Source organism: Hydra vulgaris, chromosome 10, assembly GCF_038396675.1.
Source record: "Hydra vulgaris chromosome 10, alternate assembly HydraT2T_AEP".
NCBI lineage: Eukaryota > Metazoa > Cnidaria > Hydrozoa > Anthoathecata > Hydridae > Hydra > Hydra vulgaris.
In genome coordinates, this window is record NC_088929.1 from 42,576,659 (window position 1) to 42,589,878 (window position 13,220).

Below are 13,220 nucleotides of genomic sequence, written 5' to 3' on the forward strand. Positions count from 1 at the left end.
AGAAAATCTGCATCTGCCATAATTGCTAAAAAGGGTATCACATGATATAAAAAATATATCACATTTGAAGAATTTATAAATCGCATTTATAAGTTAAAGAAATCTCACTGGACCATTAGTGTGAGTCCTAGTATGGTAGAATTTAAAATGAATAACTCAAACTAAACTTCTTTGATATGAAATTAATGCTAATATCTGTTTTGCTTTTGCTATATCAGGTGTAATAGCTTCTATGATAAATATTTACAGCATGCATACTAAACAACACACAAAAATTGATGCAACATATCTCAGTCTCTAAACATCATGGCTAGACCACCAGCATCTCTCAACACCTTCACAAGATCTTTAAGAATGTTGGAGCTGTATTAAAAACTGGGATAGGATTTGGGACTTTTAGCTTTTGTAGTGTAGTCTTATTATATTGTGTTATCTTTTTCAAATTTAAAAACGCAGAGGTCTACAGTACATTGTTAATGATAGTCATGGATTTCGCTAAGCTGGGTACCGTCTTCCATTTGAAAAGCCACAAAAGTTTAACGGCAATAGGCAAGTAATAAAAAGTGCCTGCTAATTGTTTAAATTTCTTGTTACTGTTCCTTACAATATTTGTTTATATATGGGCTGTCCTGTGGCACCACCAAAGCCTATTTTGTATCTCAGAGAAAGTCTATCCGGGGTGCCTTCAGTGCTAAGGACATCCTACTATGCCTTGCATATTCTATTTGCTGTATGATCCACCAAAGCTTGCAGTTTTATTTCAGCTGAAAAGTCTGAGACAGATATATCTGCAAGATAGCATAACAGTTTTGCATCCTGAACATCATTATATGAAGGATATATATCAACTCCCTTTTCAACTGCTTGATTTTAAATAATTTGGTAGGAAGTTTTTGTCAATCTAGCATCTAAAAGAAGACAAAGAGCTTCTTCTTTAGACATTCTACAATCTTTTTTTTGAGGTTTTTTTTATTGGATTTTCTTTTCTCCGTTTAATTTTTGAAGCAAATTGTAACACAGAAGCATAATACATTTCAGTTAAGTGGCTAACTTTATGTTTTTTGGTTTTAATATAGTAGTCATCAAAGTTTGCCTTAATTGGTCTTCCAATAGGTATTGGTGTTACATTTAAATCATCAGGAACATTTTATTTTTTATTTTCAAGACATTCGGACAACCAGACATGAAACAAGCTCCAAATATTTATATGTTTATTTTAATGTGATAAAAAAGATGTTTTGCTAAAAAATTGTGATGATGATGACGGGAACGCCAAAAAAAGCCAGAATGTTAGCCCCCCTGCCCCTAAGATAAAACTTGTAAAAATCATGTATTAGAGACCCAGCTGACATCCGCCGACAATAGGTAAAATATATAAAGTATATCGACAATTTACATATTGGGCAAGATATAAGTCTCAAATTTCTGGAGCACCTTGGACCGTAAAAGTGAAATTTCCACTAAAAAGAGCACTTTAAATACGCCATCATTAGAAATCATTTGATATAGCTTATATGCAAAATAATTTTGCATTAGCTCATATGATAGATAATACTTAGTTTTATTTAATTATGCAATAAAAAAATGAAGTTTTAAAAATTAATAACATTATTTATTCTAATTATTCTCATATGTTATGTTAATTTTTTTTTTTTTTTTTGTTATAAATTTTATTAAGAAGGTAGCAAGCGCTAATAATAATGTCTGGCACCAATAAATAATTTAAATTAATGAACTAAAAAAAGTTAACACATATTTTCTCTAGACGATATGACAGAAAATAATTGCAATGACATTTAAAGAAAATGCTTTACACCTCATCTCAACCTTGTAACTACAGCAAGGAATTTAGTAACTGCTTTTAACCACAATTCTTGTTTCATTCTTGTTCAGATATTTCAGTTAATCAAAAAGTTAATTGAGTAATTTTAATTGAACTAAATCTAACTTCCATCACTAATCCTCCTCACATTGTAAAAGTTTGATAATTTATTTTAAAATTATTCTGTTAAGTTCAACCATAAAAAATTCTTATCATAAGCAGATATTTAGAACTATTTTCTTAGACACTTTCCTTTACTAAATTATTTTGTTGTTATTACTATTGATTTTATTAGTGTTAAATGAAATAAAAACATGTTCATTTAACTCACCAAATGTTTTTAAAATGTTTTAACTTAAAATAAAATTGTTATAATGATCAGTTGTTAATTTGCGCAACAAGAATAAATTATATTTTTCAGTAATACAAAATTAATTTTTTTTGCTAGATGAGTCCATTATTCAAAAAGAATTTCAGTATTGTTCAAAAGACAAGGTTTGGAATTATTTATATTTAAAAAAATATTTTATCAATCTTTATATAATTCTTTATCTTGAGGTTATTTGAGTATGTAAATAATTTTTTGGGATTGTTAATAGGTGTTAAATTAGCAAGTCTTTAAGATTTTTTTGTAGATGTTTGATTAATAATTTTTTGGGTTTTTACAAGATGTTTATTTGAGGATTGTTTATTACATTTGTTTTTTCAATTTGATTTGTGATAATTTTACAACACTTACTATATAAATAGTTATTATATATTTTGTTAAATTTTTTTGTAGCTCAAAAAAGAATCCTCTGGAACTTGTTGCTTCCCCTCATCAAGGTAATACAAAACAATCATTAAGTGAAATTTGAAAATTTTTGTAAAATTTAAAATATAAATTATAAAAATAATATGATAAATTAATGAAGTCAGTTTTTTTTTTTTTAGTTTTTTCATGGGTATCACCACAGTTTGAGCATCACCAAGATCCATTCAGAGCAGAAGATTGTAAGTAATATTCATATTAATTATATTTTTATTATATGTGGTAGTGGTGTAATGGTAGAGCGCTCGCCTCATAAGCGAGAAGTTTTGAGTTCGATCCCTGTCATGTCCTTGGCAGTACCACGTTCAACTTGTTTATCCACGCAGCAGCCTTGTTCATCAAAGTTTGTATTTCGGAGTTATAGAGTTGAGAGAGGGTTGTAACCACAACTAAAGTAGCCTCCTTGACTGTAGTGGCCTTTAGGAAGTGAATTAAAATAAAAAATAAAATAATATAGTAGAAACTCATTAACTCGTACCCTGGATTATTCGGTTTTTTACTAAGTCAGCTGGATCTTTAATTCTCCTTGAACTTTCTCTATTAACTTAATTATCACTTATATCCTGGTTACGTTTGACCATTTGGTAACTTGTACTGTTTTGTTTTTTATTATGAATTGCATATAAGTGCATATAATACAACAATATAATATTTAAAATATCAAACTTCAAATGTTCAAAAATTAAAAAATTTTGTTGTGTCAAATATAATTGAACAAAATAACCATTTTCAAAAAATACTTCATTTTAGTTCAATTAAACTATTTAATAAGGCAAGATGTCAAAGGTTGCTTAAAGAAAACTAAAAGCAAGACCTATTATAGAAAAGTTCAAAATACTCAAAGAAATCATCTGTATTCATATCAAAAAAGTATAGTGTTCCAAAGTAAACATTGTCTGGATGAATTAAAAAAAGGAAAAATATATATAAAGTTGAAAAAAAAAGTTTTAAAAAAAGAGTCAGTATCTCTTTAAATAAGGATTAGAATAAAGTATGTTGTATGTGACTTTTAAACGCCCAAAACCAAAACATTCCTGTCTCTGGAACCATTTTCAAAGCCAAGGCTTTGCATTTTGCGAAAAAAACCTGGGTGTGACAATATTCAATGTCTAAAATCTCTTCGAGTCAAACATTTTCAAAAAGTCTGACATACCAGGAGCTTTTCGTAATGAGGACATTTGCTAAGTCTTGAGTGTCCCAGTTAATGGGATTCCACTGTATATTGTATAGTGTGTGTGTTAATTTATATATATATATATATATATATATATATATATATATATATATATATATATATATATATATATATATATATATATATATATATATATAGTGCTGCGACATCAACTGAGGGTTGGGCATGGAGCAGCAATCTTTTCATTCATTATTCTTTGTTTTGTTGTAAAAAAAAAAAGAGCCATATTGATTAAGATAAGCAAAAAAATTGAGCAAATGCTTATATAAATATGCTATAATGTATATATATGTGTGTGTGTATATGTTTGTGTGTGTATATATGTTTGTGTGTGTGTATATATATATATGTGTATATATATATGTTTGTGTGTGTGTATATATTATATATATATATATATATATATATATATATATATATATATATATATATATATATATATATATATATATATATATATATATTTATATGGACACACACAGATACGTACATATTCACATGTATTTATGTCACTATAAAGCAATAATTTTTTTATTAAAAATCAAGAAGACCATAATATTTTTTTAAAGAATGATTATTTATAGCTGTGACTAATCGTATTGGCTATGAGGAACAAATTCCTGGACAACTACGTGATTGGAATGAAGAGCTGCAATCAGCCAAAGAGCTTCCCAAAAAAACACTTCACCAGAGAATTTTGAGAGATAGAGCTCTATATAAGGTACGCTGTATGGTATTTTCAAAAAAAAAAAGTCAATAACATTATCTTAATAACATTAAATTACTAAAAGCAATAACATTTTAGATAACAAGTGATTTTGTGTCTGCTGCATCGAGGGGTGCGGTAGCAGTAGTTGATGGAAATGTTATGGCAATAAATCCTGGTGAAGAAGTAAAGTAAGCAATTTTCTCAACCTTTTGCAGAGGATGAAGAAATTTTATTATGATGTGTTTAATATTCAATGTTTAAAATCCTTGTGTAAAATTTTTATTTTCAAGATTTATTAAATGAATAACAAATATTTTCTCATCAAATTTTAACTGCTTAACTCTTAAATTATAAATCCAATTAATATACTTTATAAATAAATATAGATTAATATGTGATATCATTATTATTGTAATTAAATTGTAGTTATATTATATATATTATTTTTATTGCTGTACATTATTTTTTTATATTTTATTATCCCCATGGCTGAGTAGATGTTATGGTGCTTAAAATTCAATGACCAGCCCACACACATATTCATTTGAAAGTTCCACAATGCATATCAGATCAGCGCTTGCTGACTATGTGATTGTAGCTAAAATCTCACAAAGACTTTACTAATCAACTTTTTTTTTTTTGTGATTAGCAATATCCTATTGCTCACTGATTAATCTGGCAATTTCAATTACTTGAAATAAAATAAAATTAAAAAAAATTGTGATAAATTTCATTCATTTAGGTTAAAAATAATTAATGTAATAGAAATAATAAAATCTTTAAATATTTATTTTTATTTTCATCCTGTAATGTTGTTATACCTTGCTGAATATTTTTCTATAGTTGTGTTGGTATTGTTTTATTTTAGAATGCGCATGTATATATGGAACAATATATTCTTCAGTTTTGCATGTGACTCTCGGGATCATTATAAAAAATATGGAGGGGATGCTGCTGCATATGCTGCAGCTTCTCTTGATTTAAAAGGAATTGAAGTGTACAATAAACTTGATCTGGATGGATTGTATACTCTTGGTACAGTGGTTATTGATTACCGTGGATACCGCATTATTGCACAATCAATTATTCCTGGTATACTTCAACGAGAACAAGAAAATTCTGTTGTTTATGGAAGTGTTGATGGAGGAAAAACAATCTCTACTGAACCTAAATTTCTAGAAAAGGTTTTATTTATTGAATTAGGTTTTTATTTTTAATTAAATATTACTAATCTTTTTTTCAATTTTTTTTTTTCAATTGGCAAAATAGAAATTATTTTTTTAAACTTTTTACTGCATTCTTTAATAGTATATTTTTGTTTATTTTAAAGCTAAAAATAGCTGGATTATCATTGAGAATTCGACCTCATAAGTATGTTTGTTTCAGTTTTATTGATTTTTTTTTGTTTTAACTCATGGTTGAGTTCTTTGTGTTGATATAAATTATTGTTTCTGCTTTGAATTTATAATTTTTGTTATAGAGTAATAAATGAAAAAGGAGAAGATGTAGAGCTCTGCTCTTCGTTTGAATGCAAGGTAATCTTAACTTATTAAACAAAAGCTCCCAAATAGCTGAGTAGTTGCTCAGCTTTTTTTTTATTCACGTGAAGCTGACCAATTACTGAGTAAAAGGAATTTTGTTTGTTTTTTTATTTACCCGGCCTACTTATTAAAATGTTCTCCTATAAAAGTTTTAATGCATGTTGTGTTTGTTTATAGAGTTTCCATATTTTGTTATTATAAATTTAAAATTTTGCACCGTGGAAGTTCTTTATATTATTTATTGATTTAAAAAAAAGAAGCAGAAAGACAAATTCTGTCATGACATTGTAGCTTTTTGAGTGTGATGTTTTTGTGGCATAAAAGTAGAAAATAAACTAAAAAATTAAAAATAAAACAATCATCAGAAAGAAGGGTGTATACACATGATATACAAATACAATAAATACAAGATTCTTGTGCCCACAACTGCAGGAATCCCTTTTGGAGATTAAAATAAGTTTCATGGCTCTTACCTGAGAGAAGTTTGATATATTACAATTTGATAAAAGTATGTGTTTGTAATATAGATAGTCAAAGCATCTTTTATCTATGTATTTATCAAAACTCCAAGTGAAGCTTTGTATCTTTGTTATAACCACTTTATCAAAGCAGCTCCCACTAATCAGAGGCAAAACAAACATTAGATCAATACACTTGTTCTTATAGGTTTTGCTGAAACTTTCTTGTACAAGATGATCTAATGAAGCAACCCTACATCTGTTTGCTGTTTATTATAAAGACAAAAAGATCAACTCATGTGACTGATATGTTACAGTTATCAATCATATTTGTCATGACCAAACAATAGTTCATTGTTTTCACACAAAGCTATTTCATCATTAATACAATACTAAGTGATGAAGCAATGTCATAGTAAATTAAAAAAAACTTCTAATAAAGCTAAGAGACTCTTTACATAATTTAATTTATGTTTTCATTTCTATTTGCATTAAATATTTTTTATCTTTTTGTTGATAATATTAGTAACCATGATACGAAACAATACAAAAAAGTATCTTCTATACAAATATAGATTTTTGTCTAGAAGCTATCAATTGTATTACATGTGTACATTTCTTTCTGATAATTATTTTTAATTTTCACTTTCTTGTAATAACTTTAGTGGTATTTTTTAGTTCAAACAAAAAAACAAAAGCACTCAAAATATTGCACAAGATAAATTTTTTTTTTTGTCTTCAAAGTAGATAAAGTTCATGGTACAAGTTTCATAATTTATTTTAACTTTTTTTGCCATTTTTTATACTATGACTACATAGCAATAAGAAATTAAGTTTTTTTTTATGTAGTTAAGCTCCACTTATTATAGATGTAATATTGTATAAAGGTTGTATACATATATATTATACTAATTATTTCATGATATTTTAGGGAATTATCGGAGCTGATGGCAGATATTATATTCTAGACTTGTTCCGAACATTTCCACCAGATATAAACTTTCTAGAAGGTTTTAAAGTTTATTTTTGATATTATAATGTAATGTAGTTATTATTATATTAAGTTAAATAAAATAGTTATTTCTTTTTAGTTGAAAATGTAAAAAGAAATTTAATAGATGGTGAAGCTTATCCAGATAAAATAAATAAAGATAAAAATCAGTTTTCTTATCCAAAAGGTCACACACATCAACTTGTTTCAATGAGACCACCAATTGTTGAAGCATTTATTGGGTAATCATTTTGATTATATTTCAATTATTTTAGTAATTATTTTAGTTTAATTGGTGATCTTAGATGCATCTTTATGAATTTTTATCTTAGTTCAAAATATGTTTCATTTGTAAAAGTAATTGCTGTTCACAAACTTTATGATGAAAAAGTGAAACATGAAAAGGAAGATTCAAAAAAAGAAAAATTGACAGAAAACAATGAGGATTCAAAAAGTTTAACTGTAAGTAATACAAATCTATTCACAAATATGTAACAGAAATTTTATTAATTTTTTTATTTTAATTTTTTTTTAATTAGGATTTATTGTAATTAACTTTTCAAAATTTTTTATTAATTAAAAAAAAGCTTTTTTTAATTTTATTCAAATGTCGTTATATATTTTTTGTTCTTTATTTTTTCTCTACGCTAAACTCTTTAAACCTCCAAAATAGAAGTTATTCGTAGTCATTCATATTTATCATAAATCTATAAATATAGTTGTCATTGATTTTAATTTTAACAAAACAGAATAGTTTGTTGTATTTGTTAAAATCTATTAGCACTAATATTCAAATTGGGTGATTCAGGGAAGACTTACCATTCTCAATCACTGTCCTAAAATAATTTATTAGAGTTTTCTGTTCTTTTTTGAGTGATGGACATCATTAACCTTTAAGCAGTTGATTAATTTTTATAGAATTGAGCATAAATCATCTGCAATTAAGCATAAATCATCTGCATAAAATAGCTCACATGAAATGAGCTTTTAAGTCAATAAAAATGGTGTGTTATTGATGAATTCATTGATTTTTTTTTTTGCATTAGTTCTTTCTAAAATCTTCATTGCCTTGTCAAGCAACTTTAAGTTCTTGACATTTTAGTATCTCTCTCTGCTTCGTGAAGCTTTACCATCCAGTTTACAAAATATTTGCACATTTGCATTGGAAAAATCCCACTGAACACCCTGAAGCAAGAGTAGATTCAACTACATTTACAAAAAATTTTTAAACTTTGTTTAAAGGACATCATTAGAAGCACCAGCTTAAATATTCCATACAAGAATTATTAAGAAATTTATAGATGTAGCAACCAAAATAATATTTGTAGAAAAGAAAACAAGATAATTTAACAACCTTAAAACAATGGAAGAGAGAGACTCAAGCTTGACAGATAAAGCCAATATGACAACAGTTTTCCATACAAGGACAAATGATAGATAGAGGTAGAGAATGGAATTGGGGATAAGATGATGGCAAGCACAATGGTTTGCAATGATTGAATATATGGTTTCCATAAGAGGTCAGAGATGATGCTTTTGACAAAATGTTAAAAATTGTTGAAAATTATTGGTGTATTATTTACTAAACACTTGGTTTTTTAAAGCGTGTAATCTTATCAAGGAGACACAAAAAAATCTGGTCCCTTTAAATTAAGATTTCTCTAAAACTATAAATGCTTTTTATTTCAATTTTTCTATATTAAATGTGTTTACATCAATTAGTTTTAACTTAATTTTAATGGACTTGATGGGTTGTTTGCAACATATCAAATTTTATAGTGGGCTGATGCTATCATTTTGCAGATTTTTTCTTTTTTCACCTTATTGGTGACATTAATCCACTTTTTTGGAAGTACTTTTTTATTTTTTGTTACTCCACCTGTTTTACGAAGAAGTCCTTTAACTACTGCCAAAAAATCTTCAATCTTGAACTCTTCAGGATGATTTGGAGGAATCGCATCTTTAGGAACAATTTTCACATTATTATTTTTGCACCACTGTAGAGCTTTTTTAGAATAGTGGGAAGTAGTGAGATCTGGTCAAAAGAGACATCTGTATTTTTGTTTTTTTATAAATGACAAAAGTCTTTTTTGGAGGCATTCTTTGATGTAGAAATCTGCAGTTAAGGTCTTAGTGATTTATAGAAAGTTTTTTTTCTTCCATTTCAAGGTATTCTTTCAAAACTTTGTGTGTTTTTAAACTTATTTATAAAATCTGTACATCTGTAGATCTTAGATTTTGGGACATTAGTACGTTTAGCAATCAAGTGATAAGAAGTCAATGAAAAAATAACTTTTTTAAGCACCTCAATTTGTTTCATAAACATTTCACAAATCATTGATTTGTAAATAAAAGTTTATCAACACAATTAAAGAATGTTTAATTAAAAAACTAAAAGAAATAAAAAGCATTTTTGGTTTTAGAGAATCTCAATTTAAAGTTGACCGGATTTTTCCGTGTCCACACGATATTAAATTTTTTATTTATTGCTTTCAAAAATCTTGAAACTAAAAGCAATGTGGACAATGTTTTGGGGTTACAGGATTTGAGGTAAGTTTGAAAAAAAATTTTAAATTTGTTTAAAAAAAGTAGCTTCCTTGAGTGTACCTCTACCTTGGAAGTTGAATTAAAAAAAAACATTTTTATTGTCCCCTCAGACATAAGATATATATAAAAAAACTCATTTTCATTTCATCTCTTATCACTTGAAAAATTTCTCCTTGCTAAATATTTTTATTTTAGATTTTTATTAATAAAACAGATATTCATGTTTTTATTTAATTTAAGTTATTTTTTGTGAACTTACTTTTAAATACATCTTTTAAAAAGTTTCTTATAAAATTTGTTACACATGTTTTTTGTCATGTTTTTAAATTTTATAAATATTTTTAATCACTATCTGGTTATTTTAAAAAACTTTAATTTTGTGTAAAGTATTAATTCAAAAACTTGCTTTAATATTTTTATGAAAGTATTGTTTGAAAGAAAAAATGTATAGTGTTTTTCGATATTAACACTACTAAATGCAAATCAATGCAACGTTAAAATGTGTGAAAATCTTATGGAACTTTAGCAGTTTTACAATATTTGCAAAATGTGAATGAAAGAGTGTGACCATTAGAATCAAAATAGTTAGCGGAAATTAAATTAAAAAAATTAGAGAAAATGGAAAATCAAATTAAAATTAGAGGAAAAGTATTTTGAGAATATTTTCATCCTTTGAAGAGGTTATAAGATCAAATCTATGAAGGATGAAATTTTATATGTATGAAAGATGGAATTTTATACTTGCCTTTGTTAATAATATTGTTAATGGCTCAAGATAAAATAGAAAGTTTAGTTATCTGAGAAAAATAATCGTTAGTTTCATACTTTTTGAATCGATTTCTTGCAAAATAATAAACTCTCTGCTTAACTAATAAATTAAAAATGAAGTTATTTCATCAAACTATTTCTCCTGAGTTTAATGAAACAATTTGATTGAATAATTTAAGAAAAACTTTAATATCATTTTAACTATCATAATAATTCACTTTCTTCAAATGTGTAGAAAAATCTTGGTATTTTTTTAACTGTATATTTTATTAGTATAGAAAAGCCTAATAGTTATTTTTGAATAGTAATACTGCTGACATATTTTTTATATTCTGACATAAAGTTGTACCTTTTTTAAAAAGTTATTATCTGTCATTTAGAAAATTATAAAAGAATCCCAGTTTTAAGGTAGCAACAAAAAGTGTGAATATAAGTTGAATATGGCATAGAAGAAGTTTGAGATAAAAGTTTTAGGTACATCAATGCATGGTCTGAAACACCTAAAAAGAAATATTAAGTACTGTTTTAAATTATAAAAGAAAATGACCGAATGAATGAAAATGAAATAAATCATAGATGTTGCATAACAACCCAATCAATATAGTATGCAGATGTTTGCTAATTAATCTAAATTTGTAACAAAAGGGCTCTTTATGCAGCTTTGGTAGTGCACTTCAAAAGTATTGACAGATATATCTTCTATTCACAACATGGCAAGGTTAATGCTCTGAGGTTTTAACATTGTAGGCTCCTATAAGGCTGCAGCACATGTAGTTGCACTAGACTACATTTAGCACCAGTAGCAGGGTGATCAGGATGATCTTGACCTTACCTGAATTTACCGTAACATATTATTGGATTTAATAAAAGTACTAGAATAAATTACATTTTATTGTAACAAAATACTCAATAGAGCGTATTACTAAAACCCATTATAGAATTTTTTAATAAGTTTTTAAGTAATTTTTAAGTATTTAAAATACATTTTAAAAGTAGTTTTTGTAATTAGCAATATAAGCAATTTGTTTAGAATACAAAAGTAAATGGCACAGTTGAAAATGAAACTTTAGAATCAAATGAAGTTGACAAAGAAAGTACTTGTAATGGAGCTGATATAACAAAAGAAGAAAGCAATCATATTCAGGTTGATAAATTAAAAGAAGAGGAAGATAAATCAGGTGATTATTTTGGTTTACTTAATAAGTGCCATTAAACAGGTTTTTCTTTTTTTTTTAATATAAGTAGGTCAGTTTTTATTTAACATTTCAGTTAAGGTTTTCTCAGAGTTAAGCCTATTTTAACATCTCAGAGCCTATTTTAAATAACTATAGTATTAGATTAAAATCTTTAATATAAGATAACATTTTTTTTAGATTTTCAAAGTTTTTGAAGTTTTCAAAGTTTTCAAACATTTTAAAGTTACATATTAGAATCAATCAAATTAAACATTTTTAAAAATTGATTTAGAAAAATTGGATGTTTACACTTTTTTATAAATAATATTTTTTTGAATAAAAATTAAGTTTAGTAAAAAAAATTTCTGATAGTTCAATTGTTAGAATTGAATTTTTTAAACCTTTTTTTTTATAAACTTTTTTTTTATCTTAGATAAGGTGCTTTTGTTTCAGGTCTTATAATTTGTAATTTTGTCTTGACATCATCAGAAAATCAAAAACCTCTCTAATCTTTCATAATTTTCTCATATTTTTTACCATTTATTACATAAAAATGGTTTGAGATTTTTAGACTGTAATGCATTACTAAATCTTTGTCAATGCTAAATAATTTGTCAACACTAAATGATATTCTAGTCAATACTGAATGAAATAGCAATGTCACATTTATTACAATAAGAGAATCAAAATGATTTGTTAAAATGGGAAATAAAATTTCCAGATTGATATTGTAGCTGGGTTAAAATAAGTTTTTTTTGGTAGAATTGAAGCTAATAATGTTATAAAAATGTTATTATATTTTCTATCCTTGTACAAATAACTAAGACTGAAAATCTATCCATACAAATAACGAATAAGGCTAACCACTATGTAACTATTATCATTTATATTTATATATTTATTTTTTCAAAACTTTATGTATGAATCTAATAAAGTAATAAAGTTTTTTGCACTTAGTCAGATATGATTATTCATTTTGCATATTTTATATATTATATATATATTGTATATTTTCATAAATTATAAATCTTTTAAGTAGTTGCTTTGATATTGTTCTTACCCGAATAAGATGCCGCTTTGGACTTTCTTCTTTTGTTTGCATTGACAAATAAGAATTTAAATCAAGCTTAGCATGCACCACTTTCTTTTTGACTGGGGGTTTTGACTTTTTTGTCTTCTCAGTTAATTAGGCGGTAGTGGTGT

The 13,220-nt window shown here is 26.2% G+C and overlaps 1 protein-coding gene across 2 annotated transcripts in view; it reads left to right on the forward strand.

Annotated features, from left to right (window-relative positions):
- The window catches only part of LOC100212859 (clustered mitochondria protein homolog), a 62,496-nt gene that overhangs the window by 29,108 nt on the left and 20,168 nt on the right, over positions 1–13,220 (forward strand). For both annotated transcript variants that reach the window (XM_065808071.1, XM_065808070.1), the window contains exons 8-19: positions 2,271–2,317; positions 2,604–2,647; positions 2,756–2,815; positions 4,413–4,549; positions 4,634–4,725; positions 5,406–5,721; positions 5,868–5,908; positions 6,018–6,072; positions 7,468–7,546; positions 7,628–7,769; positions 7,860–7,989; positions 11,873–12,020. In XM_065808071.1, the coding sequence (XP_065664143.1) occupies positions 2,271–2,317; positions 2,604–2,647; positions 2,756–2,815; positions 4,413–4,549; positions 4,634–4,725; positions 5,406–5,721; positions 5,868–5,908; positions 6,018–6,072; positions 7,468–7,546; positions 7,628–7,769; positions 7,860–7,989; positions 11,873–12,020 (1,291 nt within the window). The remainder of the gene's footprint in view (positions 1–2,270; positions 2,318–2,603; positions 2,648–2,755; positions 2,816–4,412; positions 4,550–4,633; positions 4,726–5,405; positions 5,722–5,867; positions 5,909–6,017; positions 6,073–7,467; positions 7,547–7,627; positions 7,770–7,859; positions 7,990–11,872; positions 12,021–13,220) is intronic.